The 16,847-nt window shown below is 42.0% G+C and overlaps 1 protein-coding gene across 1 annotated transcript; it reads left to right on the forward strand.

Annotated features, from left to right (window-relative positions):
* Positions 1 to 1,021: 1,021 nt before the first annotated feature.
* LOC115542988 (uncharacterized) lies at positions 1,022 to 15,872 on the forward strand. The gene is made up of 14 exons (XM_030355519.1): positions 1,022 to 1,075; positions 1,252 to 1,289; positions 5,397 to 5,429; positions 5,539 to 5,595; positions 5,880 to 5,929; positions 6,036 to 6,088; positions 6,209 to 6,435; positions 6,788 to 6,966; positions 8,306 to 8,440; positions 8,782 to 8,916; positions 9,015 to 9,150; positions 9,231 to 9,304; positions 10,316 to 10,376; positions 15,010 to 15,872. The coding sequence occupies exons 4-14, from the start codon at positions 5,541 to 5,543 to the stop codon at positions 15,285 to 15,287; spliced, it is 1,383 nt and encodes a 460-aa protein (XP_030211379.1). The 5' UTR covers positions 1,022 to 1,075; positions 1,252 to 1,289; positions 5,397 to 5,429; positions 5,539 to 5,540; the 3' UTR covers positions 15,288 to 15,872.
* Positions 15,873 to 16,847: the final 975 nt, after the last annotated feature.

A 16,847-nucleotide genomic window follows, 5' to 3' on the forward strand; every position in this document is an offset into this window, starting at 1 on the left:
CCACGCAGATTTCTATGATCTATCATATCACTGTGAGGGGAATTGGCACATTGGCGAGCTGCAGCGCAGGCGCCCCTGCTTGCTGAGAAGGGTAGAGGGGGGGGGGGGGGGGGGGGGCGCGGGGGACAGTTCACCTCTGGGTCTCCCAAATGGAACAACAAGGGGGGACTGAAATCCTTAATGAAGCCTGCAGGGTTATGTGATAAACATACGGAGGAACGCGGTCGCTGAGCTGCCCTGCCCCAACATGACACGTAAACTCAACTAGCATCGCCACCCACCATCATCCATTTGATGTCAACAGACCAAAAATAGTCGGACAGCCATCAGAAACTATAGATAGTTAATGTGACATCACATCAATAAAAATAGAGTTGGAGCAATGATTTACTGAGGAACAATTTTTTTGGGAGCATGCTTTTGTAAGTAGTTCCAGCTCTCAAATGGATTAGTGGGCTGAAGTTGGTCATACCTCGACTTTCTTGCAATTGAGAAATCTAAGATTCTCTTTCACTGATTTTGTTATGATAAAACATGGCTGTTTGAGTCCCTCTCCCATCAAAAAGAAGAAATATATATAACACAAAACTTTGTGTTCTAGGCCAACTTTAAGTTTTTTGGGGGGCGCCCGGAGGGGGTCCTGCCCGGGGTGTAACCAACGTAGAACCTCCGCTGACCATAAGTGTGTCCTCTTGATACCTGGCTGCATCCTAATCTCCCCTAGTGGGGAACTACATTTGACTTTGACAAGTTACACATCAGAAGACATTGGTGTGTGTGTGTGTGTGTGTGTGTGTGTGTGTGTGTGTGTGTGTGTGTGTGTGTGTGTGTGTGTGTGTGTGTGTGTGTGTGTGTGTGTGTGTGTGTGTGTGTGTGTGTGTGTGTGTGTGTGCGTGCGCAGGTTGTCTGGCTGCCTGGTCACACAGGAAGGCTGTGCTTCTCTGGCCTCAGCTCTGAGCTCCAACCCCTCCCATCTGAGAGAGCTGGACCTGAGCTACAATCACCCAGGAGACTCTGGAGCTGCGCTGCTCTCTGCTGGACTGGAGGATCCACGCTGGAGACTGGACACTCTCAGGTATAAAGAGGACAGCTCACCACTCAGGGACAAAGTCTCCTACAAGGATTCATGCCGCTGCTAGATGAAGTGGTTTGAAAAGACCGCAGTCACTCATGTTGTGTAGAACGTTATGAGACGGCAGATGATGAAGGTGAATGTTTCAACATGCTGCTCTCACTTGGTTTCCCCCCCAGTGTGGAGCACGGTGGAGTGGGGAGGCTGAAACCGAAGTGTAAGTTTTTGTTTAGTTTGATTTATCACAACACACACTAACTTTTGATGTGGAAAGTCCATCCACACAAAAGGAGGTGACGTCCGTTCATTCAGATCCTACTGGGAATGAAGATGATGGCTGCTGACATGTATCTTGCGTATATTAATACTATCAACGTCACATTTAATCCTACTTGTATAACATCCAATAGGTATTATTATTGATTCATAATTTGTATGATGATCATGATTATATGATGATCATGATCATGATACTAACATTATTAATGTTAGTTAATATTAGTTAAAGTTTAAGTCCAGCGAAAATGTAACCCAGGGTCTTTTTCTGAATGAAAACAGATCAAATAAGGTATAAATATAAAAAACCAATTTATAGGTTGCCCGGAGCAACAATTAGAGCCCAAATATATCTAAACTATAAGGCATTTTATTATAAATTAATAAAAAAAATGTTTTGGCTTAAATTATTTATTTCTGGGAATGTTTAACCACATGCTTAACATTTCCGCTTCTTTGAACCATAATAATGTCTGTCAGAATAGATTTTGCTGTAAAGTGTCCTTTTGGGGTATTTCTTTCTCAGAATAAACCAAAACTCAGAATGACCCAAAATGTCGTACACATGATCTATGGATTGATCTTAAAGGACACATCCGGTCTAAAACGGATTTGGGATATGTTTGGTATGATAAGGAGTTGGAACATTCGTTTTTGAGCACCATAGGTAGATAGACGAACACAGAGATTGTGACATCCTTCAGCAACACGCAAGCTCTGTGTTCGCCAATCTACTTATTGAGTCTTAAGAACAAGATGGCGTCGACGGGTGAACTACTGATGGTATTGTGTGCATAAAATGTCCTTTTTAATAAACAATCTGTACACTTACAAAGTCACCGCTTAAAAGGCACTACTTCTAGCCTTTTAAGTGGTTTAAAATAGCGATTTTGTTTTTACCTTAACAAATGCCCCCATCGTTCCAAGTTTATAGCGTTTTGGTAGAATCGGCTAAAAACAGCCAACTTAAGAATGCGTCTATAGGCGCTTTTTCGCTCCCAAACAAACATTCCAACTCGTTATCATAGTAAACATATCCCAGATCCATTTTACACCGAATTTGTCCTTTAAGTTTAGCACGATTTCTGAATTCTGAAACATAAAAAATGGCTGAGTTATGACAATTTCTAGATCTGCAAATTAAGTCAGCTTCAGAAGGGAGCAAAAGCTTGAAACTTGCCATGTACTGAGAGGGCACCTCTATTCACATGTGTACAAGGTTTGCCAATATCTCTTTCGACACACCTCACTCATAAAGTGTGTGTGTGTGTGTGTGTGTGTGTGTGTGTGTGTGTGTGTGTGTGTGTGTGTGTGTGTGTGTGTGTGTGTGTGTGTGTGTGTGTGTGTGTGTGTGTGTGTGTGTGTGTGTGTGTGTGTGTTATGGTTAAGTCCCAATCCCATTATCAGTCTTCTATAGTGCATTTCTAGGACCCCATGCGCTTCACAAAAAAATAAATAAAGTAAAAGGGCTCAGAAAAGCACAACAAAATAAAAAAAAGAGATTCATGACAGCTGCCAAATTTGCTGGCCGGCTTTTCTCAAAGCCCTCCCTTTAATGTGTGGTCCTTTGGAAGCTTCTTTTCAAGGGCTACGTAGCCAGTCGTCTTGGCCCTAGCCCTTAACCCAAACGAGAATTGGGACAGCCCTACCCCCTCAAAAACAAGGGGAAGGGGTAAGGGGTGGAAATGGGATTGGGCCTAAGTGTTGAAGAACAAAGACGGTATCGTAGTTGCGTCTAGAGTAATGACTGCACCCATGATTAGCTTGAAAAGGGCGGCTGCTGGGATAGGCGGTAACTGGGCTGTTAATTATCGGAGGGACTGCTTGTTAGTATTATATTGGATTGGTAACCCTTATAGCTCAGCCCCCCGATTTTCCAAACATTTGACATTGCGATTGCAATGTCAAATATTTTATGTGTGCTGTCCTTTTTGAGACCAGTAAGCAGGTCTCAAAAAGGTTTGGTGCCAAATGTCCCATAAGGGGCGCTACAAACGTGGTCCAGGTTAAACGATCAGCAGTTCTGCCCCAATGGATTTCAAATTCTGAAACTTGGTGTACATCGTTATTTTACATGCTGAATTTTTTTTCCTCTTGGACCCGTGGATTGTATTAGGTTAATTAATATTGCTTTTGGGAAATAGACACACTAAAGATCAAGAGGAAAATATGTCTTAAAAAGCAGTCGAGTAGAGTAGAGCAGAGTTGATGAGTAATAAATTCAAAGGTGTAAACTGTGGCATTATGAAATCTAAACGCTGAATTTTACGTTCATTTGAGTCAATACACATCTACATTAGGCGTAGTGGGGGACCTTTAGGCCTTCCATTGGACTCCCACGGTTTGACTCCCCAGCACGCGCTCATTCTCGCACATCACATAGACACAGCCCACCACCACATAGACACAGCCCACCACCACATAGACACAGCCCACCACCACATAGACACAGCCCACCACCACATAGACACAGCCCACCACCACCACATAGACACAGCCCACCACCACCACATAGACACAGCCCACCACCACATAGACACAGCCCACCACCACATAGACACAGCCCACCACCACCACATAGACACAGCCCACCACCACATAGACACAGCCCACCACCACATAGACACAGCCCACCACCACATAGACACAGCCCACCACCACCACATAGACACAGCCCACCACCACCACATAGACACAGCCCACCACCACCACATAGACACAGCCCACCACCACATAGACACAGCCCACCACCACATAGACACAGCCCACCACCACATAGACACAGCCCACCACCACATAGACACAGCCCACCACCACATAGACACAGCCCACCACCACCACATAGACACAGCCCACCACCACCACATAGACACAGCCCACCACCACATAGACACAGCCCACCACCACATAGACACAGCCCACCACCACATAGACACAGCCCACCACCACATAGACACAGCCCACCACCACATAGACACAGCCCACCACCACCACATAGACACAGCCCACCACCACCACATAGACACAGCCCACCACCACATAGACACAGCCCACCACCACATAGACACAGCCCACCACCACATAGACACAGCCCACCACCACCACATAGACACAACCCACCACCACATAGACACAGCCCACCACCACATAGACACAGCCCACCACCACCACATAGACACAGCCCACCACCACCACATAGACACAGCCCACCACCACCACATAGACACAGCCCACCACCACATAGACACAGCCCACCACCACATAGACACAGCCCACCACCACATAGACACAGCCCACCACCACCACATAGACACAGCCCACAACCACCACATAGACACAGCCCACCACCACATAGACACAGCCCACCACCACATAGACACAGCCCACCACCACCACATAGACACAGCCCACCACCACATAGACACAGCCCACCACCACATAGACACAGCCCACCACCACATAGACACAGCCCACCACCACATAGACACAGCCCACCACCACATAGACACAGCCCACCACCACATAGACACAGCCCACCACCACATAGACACAGCCCACCACCACATAGACACAGCCCACCACCACATAGACACAGCCCACCACCACATAGACACAGCCCACCACCACATAGACACAGCCCACCACCACAACATAGACACAGCCCACCACCACATAGACACAGCCCACCACCACATAGACACAGCCCACCACCACCACATAGACACAGCCCACCACCACCACATAGACACAGCCCACCACCACATAGACACAGCCCACCACCACATAGACACAGCCCACCACCACATAGACACAGCCTACCACCACATAGACACAGCCCACCACCACATAGACACAGCCCACCACCACATAGACACAGCCCACCACCACATAGACACAGCCCACCACCACCACATAGACACAGCCCACCACCACCACATAGAAACAGCCCACCACCACATAGACACAGCCCACCACAACATAGAAACAGCCCACCACCAGATAGACACAGCCGTCATCATTGTAATGAATAGTTTGCGTGTTGTTGCAGATTCACCGTCAAAAGTGGAAAGGAGTAGCTCAGGTATGTTTGCATATTGAAATAAGCCGTACGTTTAGCTTTTAACTAAACTCCCCATGATTGGTTGAGTGCTTTCAGACATTTCAGAGATTCATTGTTCTCCTTTTCACAGGGATGAGTCTCAACAAAGACATGGCAAGCACGTATTTGATGGACAGGGATGATGATGGTAAGAGTCTGCGTTCTTCTGGTTCTTCTCTCACAATATATACCTCCAGGTTTCTCTATACTTCCTTCTGGCTCTCTTTTCTTGTTTTGTCTTTTTGTCATCTGACAACAGAAGTATCTCCCTGGGTGTTAAAAAATATATCGAGGTTCACTGAACCAGGAATGCTGCCTGCCAGTGTACCATGAGGCCAACTGTTATTGGAGGGCTTAATGTACGCATTACTCTTTCACTGGACATGCTGTCGGTTTTGTTACTGACAGTTATTATTTATCCATTCCTGACAGAGGGGATGCACTTCAAGTCACATTGTGAAGAATGTAAAGCAGCTCAGAAGGTGAATTTCAACAAAATACATACCTTTACATTAAATGTACATTACATAAAGGAACTTAAAGTTAAGAAAATTACAAGTATTGCTCTTTGCTTCTGTGTTTTTACAGAGTCCTGATTATGAGAAAGTTACCCCAAGAAAGATGTCTAAGTGGAGCTTCGAGTGAGTGACAATCGGTCCTGAAATCAGTCCCATGGGGTGATCAGAATAATATGGTCACAACCACAAACATTTTCTGTCTGTGTCTGTGTCTGTGTGTGTGTGTGTGTGTGTGTGTGTTAGGGTACAGCTGGAAGGCGAGGGGACCTATGAGATTTCGGCTACAGGTCTGGTGTTTGAAGTGTCGGAGCAGGCTCTGGTCCGCTACTCGATCCTGTCCTGGTTCCAATTCTCTGAGGACCTCAAGGACTCCTGGAGACCTGCTGGATCGATTTATGATGTTGTTGTGGTCGACAAGGATCCATCTGTGCTCAAGTTTATCCATTTCCCCCACTCTTTGTGCCTTGCTGGTAAGAACACACGCTGTGGGTTGGGGGGGGATTCATAAGCCGAATACTTGAATCTCTGTGTGCATGGATGCTTTGGCACTGTTTTGTTGACCAAACATTTTGTGAATGTTTTGGTTTCAAATTGGTCTGCCTCAACCCACGATAACTTGTTTATCGATTGAACTTGAATTATAATCATATTTGTATTATATTAAATTGACAAAATATGCAAAGCAATGCCAATCAATCAAGCAATTATATAATTGTTGCAAGAACATGAACTAGTAATGTAATGTTTTAATTTACTTTACAATCTGACTTAGTATTCCCGAGCCAGCCAGAATAATGTTTTGTTATGTTAACGTTTCAACAGAACCTGAGCATGAGCAGAGCTTCAGTGTTCTGCATGTAAAGAAACGCCATGAGCATGAGCAGAGCTTCAGTGTTCTGCATGTAAAGAAACGCCATGACAACATTGAGTCGACGGTGGACTTCACGGCGAGCCATGTTAAATGGCGCGTGTCCTCGCTTTGTCCCGTGGGTGTCATCATTCAAAGCAGCAGTGTTCATTTCGTTAACGAAAATATGACGAAAAATGTTCGTCAACGACCTTTTTTCCGTGACTAAGACGAGACGTTGACGAGCTAAAAATAGATCTGTGATAATAAAAACGATGACGAAATGTCATTTTGTTTTCGTTGACGAGACGAGACAGGACGAAAATGTTATTGGTGTGCTGTTTGGACATTCAAAATGCACGATATTTTCCAATCAGTACACTCCCGTAAGGTTCTTATGCAACTGTTCACTCCTCCAGTAAATAGGACGGACCTTAGCTACGACTTGGCAACGGGAGGTATGGTCCACTCAGCTATGAGCTAACGTTATGCATTGTACATGATTCGAAATTCTTCCAAGCTTTTATTCCACAGATACTAGGGTCTATAGCATATAACCGCGTTGTCTGATTACAGTTTAATTCATTTTTCACAATTTACCGGCTCTCGTTTTGAAGAAAATCACCGCGCCATTCGTTTCAATGGGAATCGCCATGGTCTATACTCCAACATAAGGTGGACTTTGAAATTCGTCCCAGCCTTTATACCCAAGATACTATCGGGTTTATAGCATATAACCGCGTTTTCTGATTACAGTTTAATGCATTTTTCACAATTTACCAGCTATCGTTTTGAAGGCTGAACAGACAAGAGTAGTAAAGTGTGACGTCACGTTTCGAGAGCAACAGATTTTCGGTTCTACACATACCAAATTAACAAGGGGAAATCCTATGGCACACAAACCTTTTATAGAAAAGGAACAATCTTTTTGCAAATTGATTTGTGAGTTTGCTTTACCAATGATGTAAGTAATATTGAGAATAGATTGTCTTCATATTAAAAAAAAAACTAAACTAAACTAACGTTTACAAACGTTTCCTTTTAATACCCCAGGGGAATACATGAACGCCTCGACATTTTTCGATTGGTAGTGATTTTCACCTCTTGAAATTGATTTATTTTAATTTTGAAAGAAACAACACATGGAAGCAATGGAGAACACCATCTCTCGTTCGGTTGTTTAGAACTGAAAATCCGGTTGCCAGGACAACGTAACGTTTTCACTTTAGTACTCTATTTGAGTGGAACAACTTAGCAGGTGTCCATATAGCCTATATAGGGTTAGCCTAATTGAACTAGTTTAAAAAGAGAAAACATTTTGACTAAAAGTAATGACTAAAAGTTGACTAAAATGTAAGGAATTTTCGTCGACTAAAACTAGACTAAAACTACAAAGGAAAACAATGACTAAAATGTGACTAAATATACTAAGCATTTTCGTCAAAAGACTAAGACTAAGACTAAATCTAAAATAGCTGACAAAATTAACACTGCAAAGCAGTCAGCCTGTGGAGCACCAGCCAGCACCAAAGCCAGCACCAAACCACGGATTGGTGATGGTTTACAAAGAGCTGGGCCTCAACAAATATTTAGTGTTTTTGTCCTTGAACACCCTGTCTGAGATCAAGGTAATGAAGCAAAATAGACGAACGACTCAGTAATGGAACGAGAGTCCCTGTGTGTTCATAAACACATTCATGGATAGACGGACACACTACACTAAACTGGGCTAGGCCAAGATGAGCTTATTTGTGCTGGGCCAAGCTGGGATAAACTAGGCTGGGCTGAACTAGGCTATGCTGAACTTTGATAGGCTGATAGGTTGGAGTGGGCTAGCCTATAACAGGCTAGAGTGCACTAGGCTATCGTTGATCTGCTATCTCGAAAATAACTAACATCTCATATATTAATACCTCCCTCTCACTCTTCCTCTCTCTCTCCATCTCTGACCATCTGTTCCTGTTTGCAGGCTATTGAAGAACAGGTGCTCATTTCCAGGAAGAATGGCATCAAGATTACAGAAACATTCAAACATCTCACCTGTAGGCTGGAAGAAAAGTTATACTGCCTCGAAAGTGAGCCCGAAGGAGAGATTGATCCCCCGGTATGTATTGTCCCACATTCAGGTTATATTTATTTCGACTCTCATTTGCATGTACTTAATCCTGCAATGAAAATGAATGTGCTTGTGTGTGTTCACAGACTCTAGAATTCACCACTGCAGTGTTAGCGTTGAAAGGCTTATTTGTAGCACGCTTCCGGAATCTTCCTCCTTTCAAATTGTTTCTCTGGAAAAAAGACTGTGACCAACCTTTTTTGAATGTTACAATCAGAGAAGGTAACATATGGAAACAATTCAAATGTTTTTTGTGGTTTGCATCTTAAGACTCTGATTACCTTTTATCGTACAAATTCTAGATGATTGGCCCAGCGAGGAGAGACCAGGTCTTTGGAATTCTTTTTTACGCCTTTTCCGCCCTTTTGTTTACAATGTAAGTCAATGACACTTCTGACACTTCAACTACTTAAGACATCGTAACTAAATCTATTTTCAACTGTTTACCTTCGTTCAAACCATTTAACAAATCTACATGCAGAATTTCGATATCATATATAATTTATTCAGAATCATTTAGTTTCAAATCGCCTTTCGTTTTCAGTTGGTCTCATGATCTACGCTGAGGTAAGAGCGTGGAGGACGTGCAGGCATTGTTGCCTGATTGGGTGGTTTATTATGTGTTTAGCACTGTATTATTTCATGCTATCTACACAAACAAAATGTCATAGGAAAGCTGAGACTGAGAGTTCAACGGTACAAGCCTCATCATTTTGTGAGGTTATCTCGATTAACTAGATGTGAAGGGTTAAGGTCAATAGCATACTTTTCCAAGATACTACCGCACACACTCACTTCCACTGTGCGTGGCTTAATTAAAACATGTTTCAACCTCACTTTGCACACACCACATTTCCTGCAGGAAAATATTTCCTAGTTATTATTGTTGAACGTTAGTTATTTAGTAATTGAATGTAGGGCTGCTCGATTATGGGAAAAATCATAATCACGATTATTTTGGTCAATATTGAAATCACGATTATTCAAACGACTATTTTTGAGTTTGAGAGCATGTTGTATTTATTCAGTATGTCCCTCCCAAAAAAAACTAACTGAGAACTTTGAAATTTCGCCTTAAAGAAATACACAAAATGGTCGAAAAGAAAATGTTCCATTATGAAATGATATGCAGATATGTATCCAGCTGTTCTGCCATTTCTATAAAATATTGAATAAAAAAATATTTTGATTATGTTAGTTTTTTGATCGTTTGACGCTCAAAGCGAATTCGTGACCAAAATGAGATTAATCGCCCAGCCCTAATTGAATGTAGTTCTTAGTCAAATTCTATAAATTGAATTAGTACAGGGCTACATTATATGCAGTAGAATGACTGGACTTAATGCAGTGGTGTAAAAGTATGGATAAACTGTATGTTTGAACACAGACTGCAGTTCAAGCAACATCCAGCCCTCCAGCTACGTCCAGTGCAACACGCCCTGTAGCAGGTGAGTTAAACAATGTTACAACTGCAGTTATGTCTCTATTGCCAATTTGAACTAATGCCGACCCATTTTTGCTGTAATTCTATCAAATTTTCACAATCAGTTATGAACATATGTAATCCACCCTGTACATTTTGAATGGCTTGTCCATTTGTGCATAAATGGATGCCAGGGAATCTATTAGACTATATTTTAGACTGCAACCATTTTTATTTATTCAAGTTGTCTACAGCACACATAAAACTAGAATAACCAATTCACATAAAAAATATTTCAAACCAAGATTCCTAACCTTTTTTCACTCATGTAATTGAACAGTACAACCGTTCTCTATCATCGATGCTTCAGATGTGTTTATTGCCTGGTGTCTAATTTATAAATCATTGTATATCCTTACTAAAGGATTATTAACTATGTTTGCATTTATGCTTCTATAAATTAAAGCTACTGTTTACAAGCTGTCCATGTATTGTTAAGTTTAAAGAAGGATTCAAATGTAAAAATGTCACAGAATGTTTCGATATAGCCCAAATTACATTGGTTTTCTGTTCACTTACAGCCTGCAATTGGAAAATTGAAACCAATGTAGGTTGAAAAGTGTAAACATACCAGCACGTCATGAAAGGGTACCTCAAAACAGTCCTGCACGAAACAGGTGAAAAATAATGTACTGTGTCAGACACGGGTGCGGGTCGGGTCGGACGTGGGTTTTGCGAATTACTTCTTAGGTGCTGGATGTTATTCAGGAGCGCTGGAGACAAATAAAACCGTCCACGGTGGATGATGGGCTTTTTTGCACCGCAATACAAACGGTGGTTCCCAACCTTTTTTCTCCAGGGCCCCCCTAATTCATTTCTTATGGAATTCGTGCCCCCCCCCATCCCCTTTTCCCAAGAAGCTATTCAAGGAAAATCATGCATTTCTATTTTCCGTGCCTTTATTTAATAAATGTGTTACTTTCGTAGCTTACAGTGCACAGCATTAATAGGCCTACATTCATTATTGTGAACCTTGGGCTTGCGTACCCACAGCCAGGGCTGGTGTGTCAGGTGTAATATGAGTGACAGCCAGTCGTTGTGCACCTCAAGTGCGCTGAATGGCAATAATGCATTTACCAATAGATGGGACTGACCTGTTGCTTAGCCCCGCCCTTAGAACGCAGATGAGCCAATGACATTCCAGCCTCAACTATGCTTGGACATCGACTCGGAAAACTCCATTGAATACAACAGGGAGTAGGCATAATATAACAATTTAATGATGGATTTATGTTGTTTGTGTAAAAAATAATAAACATGGTCAAATTATGTGCTTGGGGTACCTGTAACACAGACAGTCGGTATCCCGAGAGGCTGCAGAATGCGGTATATTTCATCCCTTCTCCCAAGCCACAACGGGACAAGAGAAAGTGTGTTATGTGGATCAGACAGGTCGCGTTTACATGGACACTTCTGATCCGATTAGAAGTGGAAGAACAGCTCAATCGAAATAAAAAATGATCATATGTACGCCTAAATCGGAATACAATTCTCTGACCGGAATACAATTCCATGCGGAATAGAAGAGGTGGTGTAGTCCGCTATAATCGACATGTATACACTCATTCCAATTGGTTTGGGGTGGGTGCGGCTACTTTAGAACTGAGAGAGATGGCATCAGCAGCTGTAGTAGTTTGCAATTGGTCCGTGTACTATTATGCACACCGAACTAGACCGCTGTCAAGGAAAGTGGATTTTTTGCCTGATTCACTTCTTTCTTATCACTCCGCATGATGTCCGGTGACATCAACCCCAGCGTGTCCGGTTGCTATGCGACGTCAACGTCTTTGTTTGACGTCGTTCATCAGCAGCATTTCTCTGCTGATGAACACTACGAAGGGTAATTATAAAAAGCAATCTAAGCGGGATAATGTACAGACGTCGCTGGTCTATATCGAAAATAAGCCCCTTCAGGGCGAAGCAAGACACCTCCGCTGCGCATTGGGGCCCAGTTTGGGCTTATTTTCCCGATAATGACCGGCGTTCTGTACATTATCCCTTACATAACAGCACTGTTTGTGGCAGTATTGTTAGCGGCGGAGGACGGGGTAGATATAAAGAGTAGACGAGAAACAGACTTCGCTGTGCTGTCCTCCCTCTTCTTAATTGAAGGAGCAGGCTGAGCAAAGCTCTCCCCTGCTGGGCTTTCATTAACATCAAATGCATAGAAATGTCGCCGCCGGTCGAGATATGTTACCACTTTTGTAAATGCCATATATACAGTACATTCGGATCGCATGATAGGAATAGACCTATTCCGATTAGAAATCGAATCGGATCAGAAGTGTCGATGTAAACGCGACTGTGCGGCAGGCCAGAATACCAACTGAGCTTAAGCTTGTTACCTTCTGTATGTATTTTAAAGTTTTCAGTATACTCCTCCATAGCGTAATGTAGTCCCTTTCGATTGATCCTGGAAGAAATTAAATCATTTTTCGCCCAAAACCTGCATTTTTCCATACGTTTTTGTTATCGAGTCTGGTTTGTTGTTCCGAGTTCGTCATCGTAGGGGGCGTGACTTAGCGAAAGGTGTATTTTCAATCGCGGGGCCGTGAGATAGTTCTTTCAAGCTCGGATGAGCAAATGCAGCGCACTGCTGCTGCATTTGCTACATTCTGAAATTGCGGCACTGCTCGAACGTCAATTTGCCTCTAGCCGTCAGAGGCCTCACACCCCCTCAGGTTGGGAACAGCTGATCTAAAGCACCACGCCAAACACCAGATATTGTAATTCTCCGGCGTTCCATCTAATGTGTCTAATGTGTCTAATTTTCCTTCGGGTGCGGGTGGGGCGTCTGTATACATCTATAGCGGGTTGGGTCGGGTGCGGAATGGAATTCGCGCTACTGTCGGAACACGGTCGGATGCTGTTCTGAGAATTGTGGGTACAGGCGGGTGCGGGTTTGCAAAATAAGACCCGTGCAGGATAGGGATGTCCGATATTGGCTTTTTTGCCGATATCCGATATGCGATATTGTCCAACTCTAAATTTTCGATTCCGATATCAGCCGATACCGATGTCGATATTTGGGTTATTTATTTTTCCTCAAACCTAATTTAGGTAACATTACATATCTCCTGTTGTGGAATTAACACAACATGCTTAATGTTATTGTGATGCCCCACTGGATGCATTCTTGAATGCAACAAGGCTTTCCAAATACTTCAACTTAATTTAAGGGAAAAGTGCCATGTTTATTTTTATTTTTTTAATGGTCTCAGACAACAGTTTGGATTACACTCTCCCTGAGATAATCTTGACAATGCCCACAACAAATAGGGCAAACTTGACTTCACAAATGATAAAACATTGTACCTGAACAACTATGTGCAACATAGCAGTATGTTTCTTTAACTAAAACTCAATAACCTTAATTGAATAAATGCACAAATATGAGTCAATTACAATGTGCACTGTACTGCACAATTTTGAAAACATTTATTTGAGCTATAAAAAAAATAAATAAAAAAAAAAATAAAAAAAAAATAATCGGTTTTAAGGCAAAAAAAATCCGATACCGATATTGACCGATATTACATTTTTATGCTAATATCGGGCCGATAATATCGGTGGGCCGATAATATCGGACATCTCCAATCAAGATCGAGTTCGCCAATCGACTCATGCTTAAATGTGGTAGATAGGGTTTACATGTTTAAATGTGGTCGATAGTGTTTGAATGTGGTCGATAGTGTTTAAATGTGGTCGATAGTGTTTAATTATGGTCGATAGTGTTTAAATGTGGTCGATAGTGTTTAAATGTGGTCGATAGTGTTTGAATATGGTCGATAGTGTTTAAATGTGGTCGATAGGGTTTAAATGTGGTCGATAGGGTTTAAATGTGGTCGATAGGGTTTACATGTGGTCCATAGTAGTGTTAAATGTTCTTTTCCCTCTCTCTCCACCTCATCCCTCACTCTCCACCTCAAGCTGGTGTGTGGTGAGCGTTCTGGCGCCGATTGGCTGCCGTGCATCACCCAAATGGGTGCTACATACTGGTGGTGGTTAGTGAGGTCCCCCCCCCCCCCCCCCCCCTCCCCCTTCACTCTAGGCGTCTTTGAGTGTCTAGAAAAGCGCTAAATAAATTCAATGCATTATTATTATTATTATCTCTAGTGCAGGACTCTGTATCACGTTTGGACAAAAGCTCTCCTACACATTCAAGTGGTGGAAAAAAGTATTATTCTCTGCATTAAATTGTTGATGAGAAATGGTAATGTCAAAGAAAATATTCTAACCAATAAAAAATATGCAAGTAGCCTTAAGGATGTGAGTGAGGAAAAAAGGAAAGAATATGGAATCTGCGCAAATCCACGTTCCACGCAAATGCACAATGTGCAAAGGACCAACAATTCACTTTTGAAAATGCCTGGCCTATGATATGCATGTTTCTTTTTTAATCATTGATCTGAACTGGAGACAAGATTTAAATGATCTATCATCAATGTCGTCAATTTTTTTATTTTACTATATTTTATGAGGGGCCGAGCTGGTGTGACGGTGAATGGTTTTATATTTACCCAAATAAAGAAGTTTAATTAATCAACTATGATGTTTGCACACCGTCATTTTATATTGCCTTATGATTTCTCTTCCAGAGGAGCTTTTGAGGAATTCTCGTCTTGAATTCGTGAACAGAGCTTCAGACCCACTTATCAAAGGTCTCCTGGATGACCTTTTGCAACATGAAGTCCTCAACTCTGCGGAAAAGGACTTTGTGAAGGACCAGAGCGGCAGAGCGGACCGGGCAGGTGAACTGATCGACATGGTGGTAAACAAAGGACCGGAAGCAAGTCAGAAGATGATTGATTCTATGAAGGTTAGGGACAGATACTTATCCTCAACCTTGGGTCTTATCTCTTCTCCTACTGGTTAGGTTGTGGCTGAGTTGTAGATATGAGCTACTTCTACAATTTTAAAGAAATTGTCACTGCCCGCTTTGTTTTGACAATACGTGACATTTATTGAGTAATTGTTGAACAGATGTTTAGAATAGGATCTCCTGCCTCTACTAGGAAGGATGTCCCCATGTGTTCCCCTGATACCTCCTTTACCCAGATAACTTTTAAATATTTTTAAGTAATGTTGGTATGGTTGAGATCACAGAGTTTGTAAATCATGCTGATATAATGCCAGAGATTTATTTTTTTTGCTTATCTTGATTATCTTTTTTGCTTAGTTTCCCCAAAAGACAGCTGGTAATGGGTCACATGGTTTGGGTCAACATTGACCCTTCAGTAGATTCATGTGTAACACCATTTATGGTTTCACTCATGGCTCTTAAGATCCTGCGAGTAGAAATGTGAGCTAAGGTTATTTTAGAACGGTGGAAACATGTATTCCTTATAGTGAGTAGAGGGCCTGAAATCTGTAGACCGTAGCGTATTCATTTAGTAGACTGGAAGTAGGAACTATTTAGGAATCATTGTATTGAAGAATAAATAATGGTTGTTAATTTGTCCGTCAGTTTTTTTTTTTTTACCTATTTGATTTACGAATGCAAGCTGCAAAAATCTGTATTATATAGATGCATGATGTCAGGGAAGGAATGTGATGACGCTGACGCGAGTTGCTAACGGATGTAAAGGCTGTACACGCACGCAAGCTCTGTTCGCCAATCGACTTATCGAGTCTTAAAGACAAGATGGCGTCGACGGGTGTACCACTGATGGTATTGTGCGTATAAAATGTCCTTTATGGAAGTAAATATATCGTTTGAAAATAAAAACCTATTGAATTCTAAGCTCTGAATATCTATGCATTGAAATAACGTACCTGAAGATTTTGCCTCTGAATTTAACTCTTTCAATTAATAATTTTCACCTTGATTTACTTTTTTTGATATTTTCAACGTCTATAAATTCAACCTGCCAAAGTCAGCCTCAAAATTCAATGTACGAAATTCAGTGTTAACATCCGGGTAACTCTATAAAGAAGTGATGTGCACCCAGGGCTGGCCCTGGGCGTATGCAGTATAGGCGAATGCTAAAGGTACGGCCACACCAAACGCGTTACCCGCGTATCACGCGTATAAAATCGGCAATTTTTCCATAGGGAATAGAATAGAATAGAATAGAATAGAATAATCTTTATTGTCATTGTACAAGACAACGAAATTTTGTATGGAGCAGTCCTCCTCCAGTTGCACAGTTCTATAAATAAAATAAATAAAAAATAAATAAATAAATAAGTATCAGCAATATATAAATATATATATATATATATATATACATACACACATACACATACACACACATACATACATATATATATATATACATATATATATATATCCACACATTAATAAAATACGTATATAAATAAAATGTTTTAAAAAGTCCAAGTCCTGAAGTGCAATAATGTGTGTATGAGATGAGATGGGGAGTATCAGTGTGGCAATAGAGTGGGAGTGGAGTTTAGCAGCGTCACAGCTCCA

The sequence above is a fragment of the Gadus morhua genome, chromosome 4, assembly GCF_902167405.1.
Source record: "Gadus morhua chromosome 4, gadMor3.0, whole genome shotgun sequence".
In the NCBI taxonomy this organism is placed as follows: Eukaryota; Metazoa; Chordata; class Actinopteri; order Gadiformes; family Gadidae; genus Gadus; species Gadus morhua.